Here is a 27,036-nt window from a genome sequence, read left to right as displayed (position 1 = left end):
TGACTTTTGGAATAGCTAACACCTTTCTCTCCTCAGTCCTGTTAATCATAATAAGACTGAAACTTATCTGCAAACTTCAAGGGCAGAATTCACATCACTCTTAACATGGGATCAAGCCAAAATTGAAGGAAAACCTGAAAGATTTTAATGTAAATCATCCAAGCTAAAATCCCATATTCTAACCTTAAATTTGCGTTAGCAGTTATTTTTACTTCTGTCCTCCCCTTCTATCTTTACTAGTTCGAGGCTGAATCAGAGCAATGTGCTGAACATGTGGATTGCAAGCAACTAGATTTCTCAAATAGGAAGCACAGAGAAACATTTTTCTCCCTTTACTTAGGTTGTTTTTATTTAACATTCTGAAGAACGATTATCTGAGTTGAAGGATCATATTTAGATTGGTTCTAACAAAGAAGAAAAAATACTTGTTTCACAACTAAGAGCCAAAAGCTTTTTCTAGCCAATCAGTCAGTTCCCAAGCTAGTAACAACTCCTGGGACCTTTTTTACCTACTCTTCTACAGGGAGCAGAACGGTGACCCAAGATACCTTTATCTTATTGCATACGAATGAAAACATCACCTAAGAAGAATTGGAAGACTTAACAAATAAAGAGAATGGTGAAGTAAGTGCAACATTCTTAGATGTATTAAGAGCTAAATGCCTACATCTCGGAAAAAATTTCACTTAAGAGTTTGCTTGGAATCTTTTACATCAGTCTATAATAGAAGCACAAATAATCAATGGGAGTACCAAGCCAAGAGAATAAAACCATGGCAGAAAAGACAGTTAATTTGGAAACTAGAGCCAATTCCTGATTCTAGATACAAATACAAAACATACATACATATATAAGATTTTTTTAGAAAACTGTGATGACACATTTTTGGCTCAAAAGTATGCTTTCATATTACAGATCTCACTTCTCATCCTTAAGCAAAGTTTGTTATAGAAGATACAGGATTTCTTTCTGTACCTTTTGTATCTTTATTTTTCTCTCTCCCTCCTAGTCTTACCAATTAAAATTCCATACCATTCTATAAGAATCATGTTAAACGCCTCCTCATCAATGACCCTCTCCCCAAATCCCCAACAATTGGAATTAATCTTTCTCTGCTCCCCAGCATTTTATATTTGCATCACCACCTAGCTAAAAGCTCCAAAATGCTAGACTTCCTGGGACATCCTTCTAAAAAACCTTTACACCACCCTGTATGGCAAGAGTTTAAAAATGTAGTCACAGTCATCTGAAGTCAACACAAGACCTATTCTGGAAAATTCTAGAGAACTTGCTATGTAGATAATAAAAAGGAGGACTGGACACAGCTGCTGGGGTATTTGGCTAAAAGTCTCATAAGTTACATCCCAAAATTTTAAATTATCTCACTCTTTTCCATAACTTCTGTTTGTGGTTTCTTCTTCTTCCCCAGGGTCACATACCATCTGGTAAACATAGCAGCTGAAGATCCTGCTGGGTTTCTGTTCTATGTGTAGTACCAAGTCTCTGTCAAAGTAGACTTCATGGCTATATGTCTGTAATGAAAACACAGTCAAATGGAATCTCCTCTTCACACAATCATATTCACTACTGTGTCACTAAAATGTCGCAACACACATGCTAGGGATCTCCAAATATACACTTGGAGGCAAAATAGTTGCCAGAAATAGTTTTTTTCATTATTTGTGGAAATGCAGACTACTTATCAGAAAAGAATTACACAAATTCTTGAGAATGAAAAGAGTTCTGGACTTAGAAGTCTGAACACCCAGATTCTATTGCTAACACTGCTACTATTACACTGTGTGATTGTGGGCAAGTTGCTAAACCTCTCAGGTTATTAATTGATAAAGGAAAGATTGGATAAAATAATGTCTACTGTTCCTTATAACTTCTATATTCTGTAATACTCAGAAGAGCAGACAAATGCTTCTAAGAGTGCCTGGAAACCCTACATGCTTAGATATGGTCTCTATTAAGTAACTGTAGGGATTCAATACAGTATACTTTTATTTTTTTAAACATTATCTAAACTTATAAAATGGGAGAAAACCAAAGACTATGGTAAGGAAATAAGTAGGGCGTCTCAGGAAAAAACATAAAGCCATACCTTCAAGGCCATTGGTAAGGAGGCATCCTCTAGTCCCTAGGGGAGGAAGGCTTAAGAAGTACATGTTTTGTCCTGCATGTACGATGATAACCTCTTTCATGTGGTCATTAGTATAGGTGAGTTTGGACTCACAGGAACACAGTAACATCTGTTCTAATACGTGTCACATATAAAGAAAACTCTTACAACTTTGTATTCCATGGACTCTACTCACCACATCCCATGACTCCACTAGTGGAATGCTTTTAAGTAAAGTTCCATATTCATTACAGTGGAAATCCAGGTGAGCTTTTCCTTCAGCATCTATTTGAGTAACAGCTACCACAGAAAGCAAATCCAACTCATCTTCATAGTCCACAATTTTGAAAGTCTTGGGGAATAGATGGATAAGGTAGAGGAATAGAGGGGCAAAATCTAGTTATTCAGTTAGGATTATTTCCACATTTGTAGTTTATTCTATTACTTATAAAAATATGTACAAAGAAGAATGAATGGGTGGAAGCATAGGTAGAAATGTATTTCTACTTATATGCTCAATAAAACATCAGTTTTTCAAGATTTTCAAGACTTAAGCAGTATCCTACAGATTTTGACAAACAGAACCAAGTCTACACAGATCTCAGCCAAAGTATAACCGAAATTCTCTATTATGACCACAAACCAGAGCTTGTCCAGATTCAAAAGAGGTATTCAACTGCTGCCTCTGACATTGTGTTCACTGGTTCCCAGATAGGACTAAATATATGAATCTCAGTTCTGAAACCTGAAGACTTCCCACTGTGCTCAGAAAGTTCTTACATCAGAAAAACACAAGTTGTTTCAAGAAGTGATAGCCCACCATCTATTCTTTATGACTCTTATTTGCCATCCTTTTTTTTCCTTTAAACTCTTTTTGGTTCCCTAAAGAAAGCAAAAATGGCTGCTTTTACTTGAGGGAGAATATCAGGAACTGAAATCCAACTCACAGAACAAGACTGGGATAAGAGATGTTAGTTAGAAATGATTAATGATGGTAAAGACTTAAGAGACAGAAAAACCTAACCCCAGAACTCTGTCTCAAGGAAGAAAACCTGAGACTCCAACAGCCTCACAGGGGAAGCAGATCTGTACCCAGCCATCCAGGGATGGACCACAGGAAGGCACATCTTGGCATGCACAGCAAGTTTCTCTTAATCACCACACACTAATCCTTTGCTTACATTTGGTCAGACTGCTCTTTAATCCATTTATATTTTCTGCCTTTACCACCTATGACATAAAAATTTACACAGGTTTATTACCCGCGGTTCCTTTTTATTTACTTTTTTGCCTTAATCTTATCTTGTTCAAAGGGTGACTTCTTGCTTCAAAGGGTGACTTCTTGCCTACACGTCAGTAATTTTATAGATATTAGTCACAACCCCTTTCAACTTTTCCTTTACAGGCTAAAAGTTTTTGTTTTCTAATCTCATGATGTAGAGTATCTCTCTTTTTGCTACTACCTTCTCCCTCCAATTATTCTTTTGATAATTTTAGTATGTTTTTCTTGAATATAGTTTTATATACAGGGTAGGGAGCTTTCTGCTTTGTTCTTAATAGATTTCTATGGTCCAAAATAATAAATATATATTTTTTCTTTTTTGAGAGTAGCTATATACTGGGCCACCTCCAACATATTTTAAAAGATTTTCAAAAAGTATCTTTAGAAGGCTACTCTAACATTTCTACCTAGAAATAATCACACAAACAATAATGTTATATGGTCTAAATGGATTTAGTATTTATGCAATGGTTGTATATTTGAAGCATGATCACTGTGAGTTGATTTCATAAGTACTTCCAATGCCTCTTTAAAAGAAAAGGCTAAAAATGTATTAGCTCAGTTACTAGCAATGTCAAGTTGAGACCAGAGGCTGAACCGATTTACCACACCCTCAGACCCTCCTCCCCTGGCCCATGAACATTAACAAACAAATCCATGTTTAATAAGTAAAAAATAAGGCAAAAGCCATAAAGTCATCAGGATATAACTCAAGAATTTTCTATTAAGAGATTTCCCTAGAAAGTGTGCACATTAACAAAATAAAACAATAAGCTAATAGTGTTTTCAAATTATTTCAGTCCTACGAACCTTTCTGCAAACAAAATCTTATGAATAATTCCATGTATGAAAAGAGATGATGATGGGGATGCATTGGTTGAAATAGTACACACAATGCTATCGACTAAAGCCTGCATGGAGCTCCTTACCCCCAACCTCTGCCCCAAGGTCTGGTAAGCATACCAGGGTATGGTTACCCTGGGGTAAATACACACTAGTTTAGTTTGGTGTCTCTGGCTAAAGTAATACCTCTTGTTCTGGGTCGTCATCCAGAAGGTTAAAACTTTTTTTTACCACCCGTCCAGAAGCTGTAACAGTGGGTAAGTTTTCATTCTATCATGTGGAGAGAAATAAAAAGATATGACAAGTCCTATTATATGCAGTCAATGGCAAAATTGTACTAAAAATTTTGGTAAAACTAACCAACTCTTCATCATTATCCACAATTCTTTCCTCAATTGAGAAAATTCTGAATCAGATTTCTGATCCTCCAATTAGTAAAAATACTTTGTTAAAGTTTGTAATGGATAAAACACCAAAATAGGCAAAAATAAATACAAAGGTTACAATTTGCTACCTCAATCGCCCTTCTGTTTTTGCTTTAGCATAGTACAACAAACAAAGAGTGGATTTACTTTTAGAAATTTCCCTCTGCATGATTTTCTTCATGTTTGTAAATTGTATGTTAAAAGAAATGAACCATCTGGAGTTAAAGCAAGGTACGTGATTTTTAAAGATTTATATGTACCACAACTTTCTCTAAGTTTGCACAATTAATTAAATCCAAAGGTCAGTAATTTATTAATAAAAACTTAAAGAGAAAACCAGACAGGAAATAGAAATAAGCAAAAGGTAAACTCAATATAATCAGCTCTCTTCAAATCTCACAGGTACATGGGGCTAAGGGCAGCTACCCACGCAGACAAATGAACAGACTTTTACAGGATTGTGCTGTTCTTTTCAGCCACACTAAAAGGCAAACACATTTGCATATTATATTCTTATATAGAAAGGCAGTGATATACAAAGGATTTTAAAGTACTCCTGGACTTACTTTGTTCTTCTCCCTGTTGGCCAGAATGACAAAATCTTCAGAAATCTGATGCTGAGCACTATTATTTTCTACTTCATTTAGCTTTAAAACTCTGAAAGGGGAAAAAGGATTCTAAGAACGTAAGATCTCAACACACCATCAAAGTGCCAAAGTTGAAATATTGAAATGAAACTCAATAAATGAAAATTATAGTAACAACACTGAGTTAGTTCTCCTCTTCTCCTGATTAGTCCAAAATATTAATGACTGATCACTTAAGTGTTCATAAACTTCTTCAAATTCAGAGATTTTGTTAAAGAGAAAAAGGTAGCAACTGTGACAACAGGTACTACTAAAGTAGGTAATGAATCAGCTTGCTCAGGTTTAAGCCATCTTCCAAATTGGCTTGATGAAAATTACTCTAAAGAATCTCATCTCTGCCATTCTACAACAGGCCTTTTAACGTTTCAGCTTTAACAATGGTATTATAGTAGATATTTGCATTTTTATTTCTGAAGATAGAATGAGGTATCAATGAACATCTTAGAGTTAACTATAAAACAGATTGGATTAGCAACTAAACCTAAACTAAGAGGTTTCATGAGAGAGTAATATTTAAAAATTGCAACTGATTTAATACTTTTCTTTTTTCTTAGGATTATATTTAAAGATTTAGCTTTTCTCAGTGCAAATGGCCTCATGGATCAAGCTTACTAAGCAAGAGGAAATAAAGTAATTTGCTCACTACCCACACGAATCTGTTCATAGCACTAACAAGCTTCAAAAGCACAATGTTCTCAGACCTTAAAGTCTCAAATGCAGGCAAAGAGAACAGCAAGAGAAGCAGCTATTGCGGCCAGGGAGAGCCAGAGGCGTTAGAGTTTGCCAGAGACAAAAAAATCAGATTATATTTTAAATTACTCAATTAAAGTTAACTTAATTATATATAACTATATTTTTAATTACTCAATTAAGTTAGCTTAATTAGTGCCAATATTTAAATGTGCCTATCTTTTAAACCTTGACAAAAGGGCACACACTCTTTGTGGACTTTATTTTCTTAAATTCAAACTAAGATAAAAGATGGATGGTAACAAACATTAAAAGTAAGGTTTACCAAAGCAGAACCATAGTTTTTAAGACTTTTTGTAAAAGTTCATAATCTTATTTCTTTACATCCCTTCATTTTCCTTATAATCGATCCAGAGAAATAGACTAATCGTCATGAAGCATAAGGAAGAAAGAAGGCAGGCACTGCCCTTTACACACACTTACTGAGCACCTACTCTGTGCTAGCCACTGTGCTCAGTGCCGGGTTACAGGTGTCAGCAAAACACACTCTCCCTGTCATTATGGAGCTCATGATTCCAAAGCGAGATATTTAAACAGATAATCACACAAATCATTAATTAAAATTGCTGTAAGTGCTAGAGAGGAAGACTACACAGTGGGTGCAATGAAAATATGATGGGGAGCTAATCTAACGAGGAATATCAAGGAAGGACTTTGTGAAAAACGGACATTTAAGCTGGGGCATAAAATATGAATAGAAATTCGGCAGGAGAACAGGTCTGGGAACAGACTCCAGAGGGAAAAAGTCCTCAGCTTTCTGAAAAGACAGCATGTTTGAAGTAAACTGAGCTGGAGGAGGGTCTTGCAGACCATGCTAAATGTTGGTCTTTATCTTAAGAGCAATAAGAAGCCATAAAAAGGTTAAAGCAGAATTCACTTGGTTAGGTTTTTCTGTCTGTTAATGTTTCTAAAAATCACTCTAGCTGCTGAGAAGAAAACAGACTTAAAGAGTGCACAAGTGGATTCCTGGAGTCCTGTAAGTAGGCTATTACCATAGTCCAGGCTTTTGATGACAATGGTCTGACCAAGACGGTGACAGTGGCCAAGGACAGAAAGAGGCAGATTTAAGAAATATTTAGTAGCAAAATAAACTGGATTGACAGGATATACGGGGTGGGTGTGGCTGTGTGTGTGTGAGAGAGGGAAGGAGAGAATGCACGTGTTTATGTATACCGATGAAAGTCAAGAAGGTAAAAAAGTGTCAAGAACGATTCCAGTTTTCTGGCATGAGCTTAGATAAGAGGTTTGGGCTAGGATATAAATTTTGGAGTTTTCGTTATACATTGATCTTTCAAGCCAAGGGAATAAATAGAATCATGCAGAAAGAGAATGAAGAGTGAGAAGAAAAGAGGGTCTAAGTCCTGAGAAATTCAACAATTAAAGTCTGGGCAGAAGAAGAAGAGCATGACAGGATACTAAGAAAGACAGATCAGAGAGGGAGGAAAATATTCAGGAGAATTGTGGTGTTAGGGAACCCAAACGAAGAGCGTATCAAGGAAGGAGAGGTCAATCATGTGGAAGATGTGGGTAAACAAAGCAAGACAAGGTTTACTGCAAACAATCCACTACTTCTCCCATGGTAAGGCATGGTAAGGCTGTCTTTTAGAACAAAGACGAACCATCTTCTCTCTCATTAATCTTGGAGAATTAATTAAGACCTGATAAGGACAAGCCAATCTGTAATCTCCTTTCACTCATGTTTCATCCACCAAAGAACTTATTCAAGTGTACTATTTACAAATAGTAATAATGAGGCTGAAAGAATAAAGTCAGATTTTCTAGATGCCAGTCTCTGAGGAAGCACCCTACAACAAGCTAATTATTTCTACAATTGGCTCAATAGTTAGCTGGCAAAAATAATGATGCAAAGGTATCTACCCAACAAACCTGAAATCAACAATCCAAAGAGGCTTATGCACCCCTATGTTCATTGCAGCATTATTCACTATAGCCAAGAAGTGGAAGCAACCCAAGCGTCCCTCGACTGATGATTGGATAAAGAAGATGTGGTATATATCTACAATGGAATACTACTCAGCCATAAAAAAAGCCAAAATTGTCCCATTTGCAACAACATGGATGGACCTGGAGGGTGTTATGTTAAGCGAAATAAGCCAGAGCGAGAAAGACAAACACTGCATGATTTCACTCATTTGTGGAATATAAACCAACACATGGACAGAGAGAACTGTTTGGTGGTTACCAGGGGTAAGGGGGTGGGGGGGGTGGGCACAAGGGGTGAAGATAGGCATTTATATGGTGACTGACAAGCAATAATGTACAACTAAAATTTTACAATATTATAAACTATTAAGACATCAATAAAAAATATATAAAAAACAAAAAATAATAATACTAAATAAAATAAATAAATAAAGATTCCAATAAATGCTGCCAAAAGCTACTTTTAACTTTAACTAATGAAAATACTCACTTGACCTGATTTGGGCCAACATGTATTATTCTACCAGAAGCATCAGGATGAAAATAGATCCAGTCAGATTCTAGAGAACAACACTCCATTTCTTGGATCCCGTTTTTTGCCTGAAGTTGGGAAAAAATATTGAAAATAAACATTATGGGAAAATAAAATAATTTCTCAAATCTTTTTTTTTTTTTATTTTTCCCCCAAAGCCCCAGTAGATAGTTGTATGTCATAGTTGCACGTCCTTCTAGTTGCTGTATGTGGGACGCGGCCTCAGCATGGCCGGAGAAGCGGTGCATTGGTGCGTACCCGGGATCCGAACCCGGGCCGCCAGCAGCGGAGCGCACACACTTAACTGCTAAGCCACGGGGCCAGCCCTAATTTTTCAAATCTAACATCAGTGATAGATCAGTAAGTCAAAGGTAGAGGGAAAATAAAATACTAGCCAGTTGAAAAGCGATACATAAAAGGGCTGAACTAGTACACACAAATTTGAGAAATCTAAAACCAATTCAGAAATTTCATAGATTTACCCTGTATCATACATTATACCTCACAAATAATAACTTAACAGTTACCATATGTCAAGCACCTAATTTGTGTCAGGCACTGCATTAGATGTTTTATAGTCATTACTTCATTTGATCTTAACAACACTAAAAGCATATATTGTTATCCCCATTTTATGGATGAGGAAACTGATACACAAAGAGGATAAATCATTTGCTCAATGTTTTGCACCTACTAAACAGTAGATATAACTCTAAAGTCCATGAGCTTTCCACTATATAACTCTGCCACAGCTCTGCACATGCAGTCCCCTACAACTTCCTCCTCCCTTCCCCATCCCCAACAAACTGTCAATCAGAAGAGTGGGTAGCACAAAAATAAACATGCAACCAAACCTGAAATCTCAGACACAGGTCATATAATCTCCCTGGATAAGTCAGATATTAAACTCTAATGCTGAGGAAATGGTCTAATACTGCTTAGCCTTTAAGGCAAGTAGAGAGATTTATTTCACGGTAGTGTATTTAGACATTAAAATAAAGAAAAAGATATCTCCATGATATGTGATCACATATGTACATAAATGTTTTACCTTATACACAAGAGCACTGGGAACAAATACCAGTATGAATACATTAACTTCACCAGCTTTATCCAAGTCATTTAATTTCTTCCATGTAAAAAGAGATACCATCTTTTCTATTAGATACTCAGAAAAGTTTCTGAAATATTAATTTATTAATTCCATTAGCATACACTGACAGGACATTATGTTTTAGGTATCACACTAGGCGTTTGTACCCAACATGAATTAAACATAATCCTTGCCATCAAGAAGCTCACAGTCACAAGGGGAGGCAAAAACATAAACAGAGAGTAATGAGGCAGTGTAGAAAACAAAGTGATCAAGCCATGCACAGGATATTATCAAGCATCCAATAAAGGTGAGCAGAATTTCAGCAAGAAAAAAGCTTGAACTGAGCCTTAAAGGATGAGCAGAAAATGGCTAGCAAAAAGAAACAGTAAAACCAAAAGCACAGAAGTGTTAACTGATATAGCATGTATGTGCATAAACTGAGTAGCATCTAAAATTAAACTGAGAAGTACAGTGTCCAGCCATGAGACTAGAGAAGTAGGCTGGGGCTACGTCACACATACTTTGTATGCTATGCTGTAAAAAAAAAATGGAATTTAACACATTGTATGTATTAAATTAGCAAATGACTTTAAATTTTTCGAGAATTTTTTTAAGTATACTAATAATTTCTAATAGGAATGGTGTGGTATTATTACATTTTACATATAAGAAAATCAATGCAATTAAACATCTTGGTTGCAACCGTTGAAATTAATGTGTCCATGATGGCATCAGCTCCAGATGCTCCTTTGTTTAATATAAAATATGTACATACTATACATATCTTTCTTTAGGAGACTATTCTCTTTATTATAAAATATCTACAACACACAAAAGAAACGTTATCTCTCTTTGTGTTAATTACTAGGCAGCATTATCATCAGCTTCCGAAATTTTTATTATTTGCTCAAGTACTAGATTTTAAAGCGCAGTTTAACAGAAAGCTAAGGAACATTTTCTGTGTTTGCTGCATATGTGTTTTTGACTTATCTACTCTTCTGACTGATTGGTGGGGAAGTAAGGGGCATATGCATCATTAAGGTAATGTCACTGCAACAAAGCGGTCTTGCAAAAGGACTGAAAACTTCTAGATTTGGCAATTATCTCTTAATATGTTGAAATACAGATTTGACTAAATGTTATAACCAGTTATTAGGGAAGGAGAGTGCTACACAGGCATGCGTGATATAGAAGTTTAAGGCCATTTTTTATACATATATACACACACACAGAAGAATATGTAACATCATATTGATACATAATATGTATTACCATAATGATACATACATAGCAATATGTATCTTATATAGGATGCATATGTACTAAATATCCAGAATGTGAACTGTGCCGGGTTTGACTGGGTGGAAAAGTTAAGTGAAAAAGAGATGTGACAGGTCGTGGTGGCTGAAGGATGTTCACTGGCTGAAAGGTAAACAATCAAACCACAGACTTGTCATGGCAGGAAACAGCCCACAGAGAATCCATTGTAAAGGAGGATGTCACTGGGCTGGGCCAAACAGGAGCTGCCACAGGTGAAAGGTAAATGAGAAAACAGAAGGGAACAATGCTCCCGCAAAAGAAAACTAGAAGACACTATACAGTGTTCCCTAGTGGCCACGACATCAAGGGAAATAGATAAATGGACCCAAGATTATGCTGATCTTCAGGGTGATGAAAGGTGACCTGTGACTCTAAAAGCCACTGGATCCAACAGTAACTGACTGAGCAAGATCCTGGAAGAGACGGGTGTAGAATAAACTGAGTCTGCCTCAGAAAAAGTAAGTTCATTTGATACATCAAGAGGTTCCAAAAATAAACAAAACTAAATCAGCAATCCCTACAAAGATGGAACCTCCTCCTCTGTGCACTCACTCTTTTGCACTTATCTCAACCTCTGTACTTAACAGACCACATCTTACTTATCTACATGTTCACTTTCTTTTGAGACTGTAAGCAACCTGAGGGAAGGGAATGTGTCCCCAGCCATGTCTGGCACAGAGCAGGCCCTCAAGAATGTTTATTAAATGACAAATCAGTGCTTAAATCATTTTAAAACAGAAAATGAAGAAAAATTAATTCAAGGGGTAGAAATTTCTATCGTCTTACTATGTACCATTTCTTCCTATTCTGCCATAAATAACTTAAGAATATCCTTGAAAATTCAAAGTGTTTCAATGCTTACATTGTGACCATCAGAGTTCTATCTGGTTCTGCTCTAGAAAGCAAAGAGCCACAAACCATGAAAAAGCAGAAACAACAACGCATTCCACCAGCAATTTCAGAGGCAGCCTGAACATATTCCATCAACAATTCCCACTATGGAGCTTCAGAGATGTTTTGCATAGGATCCCTTGCTGGGAGATTGGTAAGAAAAAAAAACTAAAAAATATTTGGTGCGCTAAGAATTTTCAAATATTAATGTTTTTAAACTCTGGGTAGTACGCACAAGTGTTTGCTATATTCTTTGTACTCTTCTGTACTTTACACTGTTCACAAATTATTAATAACAAATAAAAAAGTAATTCTTAGGAATGTGGACCTATTAGAGAAGTAGAGAATAAAGAATTTCTGATACAAATTTACTACTAAAAAGTCTGATCACTCATGATTTACCAAGGAATTATCTTTCAGGGCACAAATATGGAAAACTCCTTTCTGTTTCTTCTTATTAGGTGTGATGATGTAGTGCCAAGGATGGCCTCCAATCTGAAAAGCATTCTCCAGGGAGGACACCTCAAAGAGCAGTGGTGGCACGTCTGTAGAGATGGGCAAAAGGAATTTATTAGCTTCTTTGTTCTGGCAGCCTTGAAACATTCATTAAATGAATTCAAGCTTTCTTTGCATGCATCATTTATGAATTTCCATTAATGAAAAATTACTATGTTCAAGAAAATAAAATACAATCAGGAAAGAGGCCTATTCCTAATAAAAGAGAAAGCTGGTAGGAAACAAATGGTAGGCTATGAGTCAACTTTCTAGACATCTGTTTTCAGGATATGTGTGACCTGCAGCTGAGTGGAGAAAGAAAGTGGGCTGAAGGTGCTTAAAAGGGCAAAAAATGACAAAGTATGCCTAATAAAAGCAGCTGCCATTTACCAAGCCTCTGGTATGTGCAAGACTCTGGGTTATATACTATTTCTAACTCTCATAACAATCCTGCAAGGTAATTAGGTCTAATAATTCCTTCAAATGTGAGGAAGAGATCTTCTATATTTTAGACTAACAGGTTATACTTAGCAAATCTTACAAGAGCAGTCTTGCTTAAGATTTCCAGTGTAGAGGTGACATTAGTTATAATGAATGCAACCACTTAGGACAGGTCCTGTCACAGTGGAAGCTTTATTAAAGGATAGCCACTACTACTAGTATTATCATTAGACAAGTTAACTTGAAGGTAGTTTAGATACATCCAGTCAGTCATTGTCTTTTGGAGATTGACATCATAAAAGAAATATCTGTTAGTGCTTCTTAGTCTTCTTTTTTGATAACAATTAATTTTAGGTAGAGTATAACAGATTTACTCAGAGAGATGAGTAAGTGGAAGGTACTGCAGCTTCAGAAGGCCAGAATTCCTTTGGGGCAGCCCTTGGGAAATACCACATAGTCTGTTTGGGCAGGTGGCTAATCTATGACTTCTTTGTTTACCTCTCTAATTTGAGAATTTAATCTTTGGTTTATGAGGCCACCACTGTCAGTAAAGAGGCTTATCTTAAGGAGACCATTCATTCAAGAATTACATGTTACATACAGAAGTGTGTGCTTTATTAGGCCTCTTCAGAAGAACAATTCACTACTTACTGCTATACATAGGAGAAAAACAAATAATGAAAAGTGAGTTCACAAACTGACAATCTCAAGAAGAAGAAACAAGTATAAACATACCAAATATACTTAAGAGTTTTTTTAACCTTGTAAGAAAACGGTAATATTCTTAATATATAAAGAAGTCTTTTTAAGTAGTAAGAAAAATATGAACACCTCAATAGAAAAATGAACGGACATAAGCAGGTAAATTTTGAAAGAAATACAAACATATGTGATAATGTGGGGGCTACCAAATGATGGTGGATGAAGAAAAGAAGAATTATGAAAAGAAAAAGATATAATTAGAGTTTGAATTTGGGGTTAAAATTTTAGGTAGTGATGTTGTAGAGAATATAAAATAGATAATCAAAATAGAAAAAAAAGTCAATGCAAAAAGATGTATTCAAAAAGAAATACTTTTCCTAGCAGTTGCTAAAAACGGCCCAATAGTAGCAGCAGTACTTGGCTCACCACAACTCTGATGGGTTCCCACTAACCCCAAGAGCCCAAATTTTGATGTCTAACATTATTCTCAATTTAAAAAGTCCGAGAAGTTCTCAGAGAGTAGCTGATTCCATGTCTTGTGATGAGGAAATTTTAGGACAGGTCTGAACCATCCAGTTGTTGCTATAAAGGATATTTACAAGAATGTCAGGGTAGTGTAAAAAAATAAGAAAGCCAGTAAAAAGAGCAGCATTAAAAAGAAAATAATAATTATTAATTATAATGCTTTGAATCTCTGAAAGGTCAAACAATGATACTTCAAAGGAGAGTTGTAACATAAAACGTACAAAATGATTGCTGCTGTTTATAAAAGAAGAATGGCTATACAAGGATATGATTTTTCTATAATTTTAAAATACAGGGAATAGTTAACCTTATATAATTCTTCTATTAAATAAATGTTTGTTTAAAAAAATTTAGATATGTGTTGGGAGAAAATACTAGGTACACAACAGAGTATATAATATACTGTCATGCGCCACATAACGACATTTCGGTCAATGATGGACCACGTATATGACAGTGGTCCCATAAGATTAGTACCATATAGCCTAGATGTGTAGTAGGCTATCCCATCTAGGTTTGTGTAAGTACACTGTATGATGTTCACATATGAGGAAAGTGCCTAATGATGCATTTCTCAGGGTGTATCCCCATTGTTAATTGTTAATACATAACTGTACTACATTTGGTGTAAGAAAGAAGGTAGTATTTAAAAGATACATACACACATTTGCTTATTTTTACAAAAAGAAACAAGAGAAAAATAACCTAGAAACTAAAAATAATGGTTACTTATGGGGATAGGGTGGGGTGGAGGTAGGGAAGTAACAGAATGAAAAGGACTATGTGTGACAGCAAAATTTCTTAGAATGTATCTTTTTATATAGTTTTGACCTTTGAAACATATACATTTCATAATTTCAAGAATAAAGTCAAAAGGGAAAAAGTAAACCAAAAATTGAAAACAAACTAAAACTAATGAACCTAATTATACAAAATTAATAATCTAATCACATAGAAAAATAATTTCAAATAATATTTGAACACATTCTTGTGATAGTACACTTACTAGGCTGTACACTAAAGACAAGAGGAACTGCAGAGAAATCTTAACCTTCATGCCATACTTCAGTCTTTAGTAGTAGCACTGACACGGCAATTTTAAGACTATCAAATATATACTATAGGATAAAGTTTTATTAGGAATCAAGTTCAGTGGAAGTCAAAAGATAGATAAATACAAAATCAAAGAACAGTTAAATTTGGAAATATGAAAATGAAGTAATGAATTTTTGTTTTTAATATACTTCCCAGTTCTGTTCATCAAAAAGTAAAGACACCTGAATAGAATGAGCACAACTAGATCTCGGTCTCTGTCGTGGGTTGAATTGTGAGTCCCTCAAAAATATATGTTGAAGTTCTAACCCCTTTGTCTGTGAATGTGACTTTATTTGGAAATAGGGTCTTCGCAGATGTAATAAATTCAGATGAAGTCACACTGGATAAACGTGGGCCCTAAATCCCGTGAGTTGTATCCTCATAAGGAGATAGAGATTTGAAGACACAGAGGTAAGAAGGCCATGTGAAGACAGGCAGAGATTGGAGTTAGCATATGCTGACACAAACCAAGAAATGTCAAGGATTGCCAGCAACAACCAGAAGCTAGAAGAGGCATGGAAGGATTCTTCCCTAGAAGTCTTCAGAGGGAAGCTGTCCCTTCCAACACCTTGATTTTGGACTTCTAGCCTCCAAAACTGTGAGAGAATAAATTCCTATTGTTTAAAGCTACCCACTTGTGGTGTTACAGTAGCCCTAGGAAACTAACATAACTGACAATGATGGTCCCTATTAAAATGGCTCCTTGCCAGATCTAAGACAAGGAAAGTAAAAGGTAAGCCTGGCACATATGATAGTTCCAGAAAGCAAGAAAATTCTCCAAGACTATTGGGGTATGTCAAAAGGGAGTTCTCAATGGCCAAATTTGGGACAATTTAAGCATCACTAAGATATAATGACTATAACTATATAATTTTGGATAAATAAAAATCCATGAGTCTATTGTGCTTACATATGTGTGTTTACCTCTAAAATATTTTGCCACAATTGGAAGTGACTATTACCCCAACTCCTTGCTCTGAATTTTGGTAATCAAAGAGAAGGAACAAGTATTTACCTTTACTTCTTAGGAGGAATTACAGTTCATCCCTAGTGATGAGTGAAAGTTTTTATTTACAGAAAAATGTCAGCTATTAAAGGTAGAAGGAATGACAATTTTTTAAAACTGCCATTCTGGAACCCACAATGACATAACTGATTCAGGCAAGAATCATTAATAGTTACAGGAATATTCTTGTATTATTTATAATCATAAAATTGAAAATAATCTAAATGTCCAAAGTAGTGAATTGGTTACATAAATTTATAGTCCATCCATAAAATGGTATATAAGTCAAGTCCTTAAAGCCTCAGGGAGCTGTGCGCACACGTGCATACACAGAATCATTTCCTGGCAAAGGTAATACAAACACAACGTTCAAAGTGTCAGAAGATGTATAATGAAAACTAAGTCTTCCTTTCACCCATATCCCTCAGAGGTAATTACCGTTTATCAGGTTTTTGTGAATCCTTCCAGACATTTCAAGCAAATCTAAAAGCATATGTTCATACATACATACTTCTAATATATGAATATGAATACTTTACACAAATGAAGCTTTTTACATACAGTTTTGCCCTCCTTTTTTGCACTTAATAATATATATTGGGAATTGCTCTATACCAATGCAAAAAGAATTCCTTTCTTTTCAACAATTAAATTTATGACACAGTCAAACAATTAAATAATACTAGGGTCACCCAGCAACGTACACAGTTTCCAATCTTCTGCTATTAGAAACAATGTTATAATTGTACATCTGTCATTTTGTACAAGTGACTATATCTGGGATAAATTCTTAGACATGGAATTGTTCAAGCAGTATATGCATTTAAACTTTTGATACACATTGACAAATTATCCTCCATAAACAGCCTGAAAATAAATAAAAGTGTCTCTTCTACACTTTCACCAACACTGTTATCTAACTTTTTAATATTTGAGAATCTAAAAAGATGTATGATAAATTTAATTTGCATTTCTTTTATCAGTGATGTTCGGCTTTACCCTCCCCTAATTAAAAGCCATTTATATTTCCTTTCCTTTTAAACAATATCCTTTGCTTATTTTTTTGTTGTGTTGTCACTTTTTCTTATTGATCTGTAGAACTCTATATATTGAGGAAATTACTCCTTTAATGTATGTTTCACAAAAATGTCCCTGTTTGCTCTTTGATTTTTGAGTTGGTTTATGTTGTGTGTGTGTTTTTGTTTGGGTTGCTTTTTTGTTATGCATAAGTTTATTTTTATGTAACCAAACTTAACAATCCCTTCTTTCATGGCTCTGGATTTTGTGTCATACTTAGAAAGGTCTTCCTCACTCTGAGATAAAAAGATTGTCCCAAGTTTTCTTATAGAACTTTAAAATCTTTGATACATCTATTATTTATTTTGGTGTAAAGAGTAGGATAGGACTCCAACTTTGTTTTCACAAAACTATCTACTAAATAATCTAGATGGAAATTAATTCATAATTTATTAACATTTAAAGGTGGGTTAGGCTACAGATATATGCAACAATATGAACTGAAACTCAGAAATAATATGCTGAGTGAAAGAAGCCAACAAAGAAATATATATCATACAATTCCATTTACATGAAACTCTAGAAAATATAAATTTAATCTATAGTGGATTGCCTAATCTAAAGCAGAATGCCGGTTGCAAGGCTGGAGGTGGGGAGGGAATTGACTGGGAAGAGCACAGGAAAACATTTTGGTGTAATAAAAAGATTCTGAATCTTGATTGTAGTGGTAGTTTCATGGGTATATACATTTAGCAAAACAAATGTACAGTTTAAATAGGTTTATTACAGTGCATATAAATTATTCCTCGAGTTGATTTTTTTTGAAGTGAGTTATGAAAGACAACTTACAGCATGATTCTTTTTTGACTTTAGACATATAGAAATACATACATCATAAAATTAGGAGAAAAACACACCAAGGTGATAACAGTTAATTCCATGCAGAAGGACTACAAGTGTTTTAAATTTTCTCTATTTCATTTACCTTTATTTCCAATTTTTCTGCAATGAAAGTGAACTGCTTTGCATTAAGAAAAAAGCTATTTAAAGTTAAAATGAATATTATTTTGTACAGACCTTAATAATCCTGAAAAACAAATTTGCAGAAATGAATAGGATTTCAGTCTCCACAGTTTGCAAAAATACTCAAAGTTTCCAATATAACATGCTACTTTTCTTAGCCAAATGTCTCAAAATCGTTGAATTATATTGTTTTACACTGACAAGTGATTTCACAGATCATGTTTTCAAATATTATTTTAAAGTTGAGAAAAGTAAGGCCCAGAGAGGTTAAATGATTTGCCCACTACCACACCACCAGTTAAGTTAGTAGTGGAGTTTCACTCTTACTAACAGCAGACCAAGATTCTGATCCCAAATCCAGTCTTCTTTCTATAAACAGGGACCTAAACCATAGCACAATCCCTCAGGCTCCATGCACTTTGTCTTTAACACCCTCTGTTCTTTGTTTTATTTACTTATTCTCTGCATTTCAACAAGAACGATGCTACCATTTTGGGAAACTCTTTTTAAAATAACTCATTTTAGTTACCACTGGAGCCTGTAGTTTTAAAATTCTTAATAGATTCCTGTATTATATTTGTTTTGCTGGGGGTGAGTTTTCACAAAACTGCCTAACTCAGTTTGTCTAAGGCATTTAAAAACTTGAGTAATTTTTAAAATATTTTTTTTGGAACTTCTTGGATAACTTAACTGGCTATATTGAACTCTTTCAGTAGTTTTCATAGTTTGTCATTTACTACTAAAAAGAACATCTCCTTTTTTCTAACAATTAAGCCTTTTATTTCTGTTTCTTGATTTGTTGATGATACAATGTCAAATAATGATAGAAAAAAATTCTTATCTTATTCTGTCTATATTAGAAAAACCTTTGGAGTTTCACCTAAAAATAAGATGTTTATTGGTTGGAAATAAAAGGAAATGTTCTCAACATGGTAATGAATGCCTCTTAATGAATTATGAATACAGATACATATTAGGATTAGGATAATAAAATGTATTTTCTTTTTTTTTAATTGATGTTTTAATAGTTTTTAACATTGTGAAATTTTGGGTTGTACATTTTTGTTTGTCCATCACCATATATACGTCTCCCTTCACCCCTTGTGCCCACCCCCAACCCCCAGTGTCCCTGGTAACCACAATACAGTTTTCTCTGTCCATGTGTTGGTTTATATTCCACATATGAGTGAAATCATAGTGTTTGTCTTTCTCTTTCTGGCTGATTTCCCGTAACATAATACCCTCCAGGCCCATCCATATTGTTGCAAATGGGACAATTTTGTCTTTTTTTATGGCTGAGTAGTATTCCATTGTATATATATACCACATTTTCTTGATCCAATCGTCAGTCGAGGGACACTTATGTTGCTTCCACTTCTTGGCTATAGTGAATAATGCTGCAATGAGCGTAGGGGTGCATAAGCCTCTTTGGATTGTTGATTTCAGCTGCGTTGGATAGATTCCCAGTAGTGGGATGGCTGGATCATAGGGCATCTCTATTTTTAATTCTTTGAGGAATCTCCATACCGTTTTCCATAGAGGCTGCACCAGTTTGCATTCCCACCAGCTGTGTATGAGGGTTCCTGTTTCTCCACATGCTCTCCAACATTTGTTGTTTTCTGTCTTGGTGATTATAGCCATTCTAACGGGCGTGAGGTGATATCTTAGTGTTGTTTTGATTTGCATTTCCCTGATGATTAATGATGTTGAACATCTTTTCATGTGCTTATTGGCCATCTGTATATCTTCTTTGGAGAAGTATGTGTCCATTTCCTCTGCCCATTTTTTGATCGGGTTGTTTGTTTTTTTGTTGTTCAGTTGTGTATTTTCTTTTTTAATTTACTCATGTGGTTTTTTTAAATCTCTTTGCAAACATTAAACCATCTTTGTCTTCCTGAGATGAACTCTGGTCCATTACGGTTTTTTTCTTTTAATATACACTGTTGAAATTTGAGTAGTAATTGATGTCTTTTTTATTAAACTGAATTTAATAACCTAGTTAAATATAGAACATTTTTATTATATTTATAGAATTGTGTATAATTTTCTTGTTTGTGCTTTGTCAATATTTAAGTATACTGGGAGGTTCTCTCTGTGTCTAAAGTCTACGTTCAGGTGGCATGGTAATTATATTTTCCTTAGAAAACACTTTTCTTAGGGTAAATTTCACATAATTGTAAAATATTAAGTTATGAGGGCATGAAGATGGTATCATTTGCTGCAATTCACCATTCTGCAGATAAGGAAATTAAGACCGGAAAGGTAAAGTGACTTGCCAAAGGTCACTGATCTCTGGCCAAGCAAGACCCAGCATCCCCAGGCCTTCAGTTCAATTAATGACTGATAGATTTTTGTCAACACCTATTCAATAGCAATGAATATGCTGTATAGGAGTAAAATGAATTGAGTTTATAATTAAATTATGAGAAAAACATCTGGATGATTACAATTAATAACTATTTATATGACCACTTATTTTTTAAGGTGAAAAAATATACTATATAGTAGCCATACCTGTGATTTTAATATTACAAGGAATGCCAAAAGGAGCCTCTCCTACAGTTCCAGTAGTCCCACCCCATCTGCATGCACACCCTAAGTCAAGTTTCTGTTGCATGAACTAAAAACAAAACAAAACAAAACAAAAATGGTAACTTTAGCACCTACTTTTTGCTGTCTGGAGAGACAAAACCAAATTCACACTCATATGACATAGAAAATGTCTTTAGTTATTCAAGGGACTTTCTGTTTACCTTCCCACCCCTCTTTTAAAGGTTACTTTGTCTTTCTGCATTTGTATAGCTTTGTAGAGTTGAAATCTACACAACTGCCTTGATCTAAAAGCAGCTCATTAAAAAAAATCATACCTCAGTCCAAACCCCAAGTTAAATATAGCAAATTTCAGTTTTCTCTACCTGCTCAGTGATGGCTTGGAAGCTGTAGAGTCTGACCAATCCCGAGCTGTACATCACAATCAGTATTCCATGAGACAAGGTAGCATCTGTAACATTCCCGAAAATCTGAAGGAAAAGTAGATATCACCTGAGAAAAGACCAGAAGGCCAATCCTCTGAGTGTTCACAGCGGTTTGTGCATTTGCTTAATACTCAGGTCACCACTACAACACTGCTGCCTAGCATTTTAACTTAATTATCATTTAGAAACTTGAAGCTGAAGTGTTAGTAGGGGAGAGTGGTAAGCCACTGGAGTCTCAGACTGGAGCACTAATAGGAATGTGGCACATTTCCATCAAAATGATGCAGCAGCATTCATTTGCTTCATCCATTTGCTTCACAGTTTTGTCGGTATCTTTTAATAACAAATCCTACCTCTCATGGACATAGGCATACACTTAGTCCATGTAATTCTAAATGAATATTTACTCTACCATGCATATCCTGCCAGGAAACTATTCTCCTTGCTAAATTGTTATTTATAAAGAAACTTATTTTTTAGCTAGAGGGTGAAGAGATTGGATTTAAGAAAGTAATTCTAATAAGAAACAGCCAACTTTAGAATTTTATCATTACCTTGTTTTTTAAATCTCTAATACTGTTTGACTTTTTTGGTCACATAAAAACCAAACATGTTAAAGACCCAAATACCTGCAGAGACATTTAGCCTAACTGACCCTGAGTAAGGCTTTGGCTCATTGTTCCCTTTCCTTCTGTTCAGTGCACTGGATCCTGTCATGATTCTCTATAGAGCTCTGATAAAGAACTTGATTCTGTGACTATTTTAATATTTAACAAAAGCCAACATAGACAAATATTCATAGCAATGAAAGAACAACTAGAAATTAAGTGAAAATCTGTTTCTATTTCTACTCAAGACAAATTACTTAGTGAAGATTTACTATCCCAATAAATAGCTTAAAGTACATTCTGAGCCTGGTCCCTGGGTATTATGCACAGTAAATGAAAGATATACTTCAATTGCAAGTAACCATGATCAAAACCAAATCCCTCAAATGATTATCTTGGATATGTAAGAATAAACAGAAGCAATCTGTGACTCTGCTAAGTGTTCATTCCTGGTGCAGACTGTAATAAGCATACACAATTACTTAACCACAAGCACAAAGAGAATTCATGAGTTGTGTTTTTTGGCACCTCTTAGAAGGATAATTATGGTTTGCTTTGATCTTGACTAGCTCATGACTTTTTATTCACTGGTTCTCATTCCCCACTTTGAACAGAGAACTTGTGTAATACAAACATAGTCTCAAATAATGAGCATTATAATAAAGTAGCCACTCTATTTTAAAATTTTGTTTATACTTTGGAATCGAACCTAGGTTCAAATTCCAGTTCCTCCATTTACTACCTTTAGGATTTGAGTAGCTGCTCAACTTCCTAGTTGAATACATTATGTGTTACAATGTTGCAAAATACTCAAACTGCTTGGCACAAAATAAACAATTAATAACTAATATTATTCTTTAGCCTTTATGTAGTTTAGTATTTAGTATATTTAGTACATTTTATATAATATAAAAATTTTTTAATACATTCACTTTGTTTGCTAATGAGTATTAGTGGGCCCTCAAGATTTGTTATAACACTTCAGGTGCTTAATTAAAGACTAGTAGAATAGACCAATAAATAACTGTTCACCCAGAATAAGTAAAAATTTTTAAAGGAAAGTAGAAGAGTAGCGAATCTTTTACTCAAAGGAAATTTGTCCTTTCTTTCCTCCCATATAACCACCCCACAAACAAGAATGGCAACAACAATAAAACTCAAAACTGAATGAGTTGGAAAATTTACATATTCAATTATAAGGCTTGTTAATGTATCACAAAACAAGTTTTAGACCTATATCTTGCAATTAAAATAAGGCATTTTGTTGTAGCTTTTCACCTTTCTTTAAGGATCATTTTAACAAGCTTTGGAATATTCCTCTGAAAAAAATACCTTATTCATTTATAATTTTATAAAACAGTGATTTGTTAATGACCACAAGTATTCAACACTATCCACTTGAGAGGCACAAAAACACACAAGGGATGATTAGGCTCTCTTCCCACATCAAATACTCTCACGTATTTTGATATGAAATAAACTAGGTCAGCGAGCCTTTTACAGTCAGGGAAACATTTCCAATCAAAACACCTAATAAGCAAATAATTAAATGATGACATTACATCTTACTGTCAAAAAATTAATATTGCAATTAAATCAGAAATGAGTTCTTACCTTTTTGTTGATCTCCAGAATCCCTACGAGTGAAAAAGGTAGAACATGGAACACTGCAAGGTACAGCAAAACAGGCTGTTGAATGCCTGCCTAAAAGGAAAGACCAAAATTACAGGTAGCTCTCAAGAGTATTTCAGAAACACTGTTTTCATGAGCTGAAAACATCCATCTGTCCTAGCATGCAGTTATGTAGATGTTTCTATGAACTGAAAACATCCATCTATCTACAATGCCATGTTACTTAAACAGGAAGACATACATGTTTAACCTTAGCCCTTCAGACACACACATGCACATAAAAATCTATAAAAGTAAACATAATAGTAAACATTTCTCAGCAACAAAATATATTTTATATACTATACAACAAAAACATATTTTATATACTGTGTAATATATTATAATATAAACCAATATATTCACTTATATTAGTATAAATATAAATTAATATAAATACAATGAATATATATTGTATTTTAATATAATATTGTATTAATTTATATTGTAAATTGGAATTCTAACAATAAAGAACCTAATCACAAGACACATAGCTATCATGGTCATAACATTTGAAAGTAGCATTACACTGAGATATCTATATGAAATGAGAAAAAAATATCAACAATAAAAGCTTGAGTGATTTCTCTGCTTGAAGAGGATAGCTCCTTTGAAGAACAAGGTCCAGTCAATTTCTTTCCACTATGGAATGAAAAATAATCTGTTGTACTTCCCCAGAGGGGCTTGAAGGGAATTTCTTAAATTTGTGGTAAAAAACTCTTATTGCATGCTTCAGAAAACAAAGATCATTAGTTCTTTCATAACAAATTTGTAGACAAATTTCTATGGCAACAGATTCTTCATTTTGTTGAATGTTTAAAGATGTCTACCTGCCGGGCCGATGCTGAGCCTTTGTTCTGAGCTGACTTGACTGCAATGACTTCTTGAGGAGTGTCCCAGCTCAAGTATCTTTTAAAAGAATGAAGAGAAGTTTATTCATTTGGGTCAGTGTCCTTATACTTAAAACCAAAATACAGTAGTTTCCCCTTATCAATGGGGAATACATTCCAAGACCCCCAGTGCATGTCTAAAACTGCAGATAATACTGAATCCTATATACACTATGTTTTTCCCAAACACACATACCTATGATAAAGTTTAATTTATAAATTAGGCACAGTAAGAGATTAACAACAATAACTAATAAACAATTATAATTTATAACAATATAAATTATAACAATTAGAACAATACACTGTAATAAAAGTTACCACAGATTTTAGCACCTCAGCATACAATTTTTTTCTTTCCTTATTAAGTCAAGAACTTTCACCTTTTCACTTAAAGGAAGCACTTTACGGCTTCTCTTTGGCATATCCGAATTGCCAGCATCACTACCCTTGCACTTTGGGGCCGTTATTAAGTAAAATAAGGGTCATTTGAACACAAGCACTGTGATACTGTGACAGTCTATCTGATAACCAAGACAGCCTCCAAGTGACTAACGGGTGGGTAGCGTATACAGCACAGATATGCTGGACAGGGATGATTCACGTCCTGGGCAGGACAGAGGGAGATGGTGGGAGATTTCATCATGCTACTCAGAATGGCACCCGATTTAAAACGTATGAATTGTTTGGGCTGGCCTAGTGGTATAGTAGTTAAGTTTTCGCGCTCCACTTCGGTGACCTGGGGTTCGCAGGTTCGGATCCTAGGTGCAGACCTACATACCACTCACCAAGCCATGCTGTGGCGGTGTCCCACATCCAAAAAAAAAAAGAGGAAGGATGGCACAGATGTCAGCTCAGGGACAATCTTCCTTAAGTAAAAAGAGGAAGACTGGCAACAGATGTTAGCTTAGGGCCAATCTTTCTCACCAAAAAAAAAGTATGAATTGTTTATTTCTGGAATTTTCCATTTAATATTTTCTGACCACAGTTGACTGCGGGTAACTGAAACCATGGAAAGTGAAACTGCAGATAAGAGAGGGACTACTGTATAGTAGATATTTTACAAATAGACAGTTTTTTAGTTACAAACTGTTTAGTTAAATTATAAAAGCAAAGTAATTTATTTTAAAAATAAATAAAAAGCTAAAAGAATTCCCTCTAGATCCTTATATGAATATATTCCTATGAAAATATATATCTATAATTTTAATCCTTCTAGAGTTTCAATGAATAATTGTGTTTGATCTAATAGTATTCAAAACTTAGAAAACAAAATAACTATTCCTGCTTTAAAACAGAAATTATAAAAAGCATTAAAAATGTTACTTTCACATTTTGCCTACATATATTCACTCCAAAAATTTACATCTAATTTATAAAACTCATAGTTAAAATAACAGTTCTTACATTGCACTAGGCAGGTTATTTAACTGAAACAGATTAGCCTTCAGGAAAATTTACCATAAAGTGCATCTTACATATAAAATACTATTTGTAGAAAGGAAACACAGGAAATTTTTTTTTTTAAGTTTATCTGCCCACTACTATAGGTTAGTTACTTATGAGAGAGACAAAGAAAATTATAAAGGGTCTCTATATGCAGATGTTCAAATATAGTCATGAAGGGAGAAAAAGAGAATCAGTTTATAAATCAAGATCCAGGTATAAAATGGAAAACTTAAAAAAAAGAAAAAAAGCTCGAGGCCACAAGTCTCAAATTTTTATAACAAAATCTTCAATAATAAAGTCACCAATAATACCTGAATTTGCAATACGAAGCAAGGTATACTTTCTCAAGGACTTTTCCCGTGGTTGCTGATATACGAAGTAGCCAATTATGAGCAGTCACTGCTATGAGCGAGGATTTATAATCTGATGGATTGTGCAGCGTTTCTCCCTAAAAAAATGAAGTGTACAAATAAAACTGCTTGGCTATGAACAATCTGCATTACCAATGTCCAAAGAAAATAGCTAAACACTTAAAGAAATAGTCAAATATGTAAACCAAAGAAGAAATATTAAATGTGCAAATAGAGAATTAAGGAAAGATAAGACTGTGGGTAATTATTTTCATCAACTTAATATTCATTAAGTTATTTTATTAATTTATTCATATAAAGCACTTAAACAGTACCTGAAATAATTTATTACTACTTATTAATTACCATTTGTCATTCAGTATTCAACAAATGTTAGCCAATCATCATAATAACAATAGTAGTAGGAGTATTACTAATAATGCTGCTGTGATAACGATGACAACAATAACAGTTCTTAGCATAAAACCATGTATGATAGCATAGCAATTAAGAGTCATTTTCCGGGCCAGCCCGGTGGCGCAGCAGTTAAATGCGTGTGCTCCGCTTTGGCAGCCCAGGGTTTGCAGGTTCCGATGGCGGGCACGCACCAATGCACCGCTTGTCAAGCCATGCTGTGGTGGCGTCCCAGATAAAATAGAGGAAGATGGGCACAGATGTTAGCCCAGGGCCGGTCTTCCTCAGCAAAAAGGAGGATTGGAGTTGGATGTTAGCTCAGGGCTGATCTTCCTCACAAAAAAAAGAACAAAAAGAGTCATTTGCTAAAATAGACGTTTCTTTATTCTAAGACTTGTTTTCTTTTTGATAGAAGTCAAAATGGCAAAACGGCAAATCACTTACTGTGGCTCTACTCTAACCCCAAATGAAAAGCTAGAAACCAGAATCAAGGCAGCCAAAGAAGAACAGAAGATGGATC

The 27,036-nt window shown here is 34.7% G+C and overlaps 1 protein-coding gene across 2 annotated transcripts in view; it reads right to left on the bottom strand.

The window, feature by feature from the left end:
• Window positions 1–627: 627 nt before the first annotated feature.
• The window catches only part of DCAF17 (DDB1 and CUL4 associated factor 17), a 35,483-nt gene continuing 9,074 nt past the window's right edge, over window positions 628–27,036 (bottom strand). For both annotated transcript variants that reach the window (XM_058549232.1, XM_058549231.1), the window contains exons 4-14: window positions 26,064–26,200; window positions 24,244–24,322; window positions 23,357–23,446; window positions 21,075–21,179; window positions 20,674–20,779; window positions 12,258–12,400; window positions 8,507–8,616; window positions 5,242–5,332; window positions 4,437–4,520; window positions 2,322–2,477; window positions 628–1,532 (exon numbers count right to left, since the gene is read on the bottom strand). In XM_058549232.1, coding sequence (XP_058405215.1) covers window positions 1,383–1,532; window positions 2,322–2,477; window positions 4,437–4,520; window positions 5,242–5,332; window positions 8,507–8,616; window positions 12,258–12,400; window positions 20,674–20,779; window positions 21,075–21,179; window positions 23,357–23,446; window positions 24,244–24,322; window positions 26,064–26,200 — 1,251 coding nt within the window. In that variant the 3' untranslated portion in view covers window positions 628–1,382. The remainder of the gene's footprint in view (window positions 1,533–2,321; window positions 2,478–4,436; window positions 4,521–5,241; window positions 5,333–8,506; window positions 8,617–12,257; window positions 12,401–20,673; window positions 20,780–21,074; window positions 21,180–23,356; window positions 23,447–24,243; window positions 24,323–26,063; window positions 26,201–27,036) is intronic.

This window comes from Diceros bicornis, chromosome 10 (genome assembly GCF_020826845.1).
Source record: "Diceros bicornis minor isolate mBicDic1 chromosome 10, mDicBic1.mat.cur, whole genome shotgun sequence".
In the NCBI taxonomy this organism is placed as follows: domain Eukaryota; kingdom Metazoa; phylum Chordata; class Mammalia; order Perissodactyla; family Rhinocerotidae; genus Diceros; species Diceros bicornis.
The sequence above is the reverse complement of the archived record's forward strand: the minus strand, read 5'-3'. Positions and strand labels throughout refer to the sequence as shown.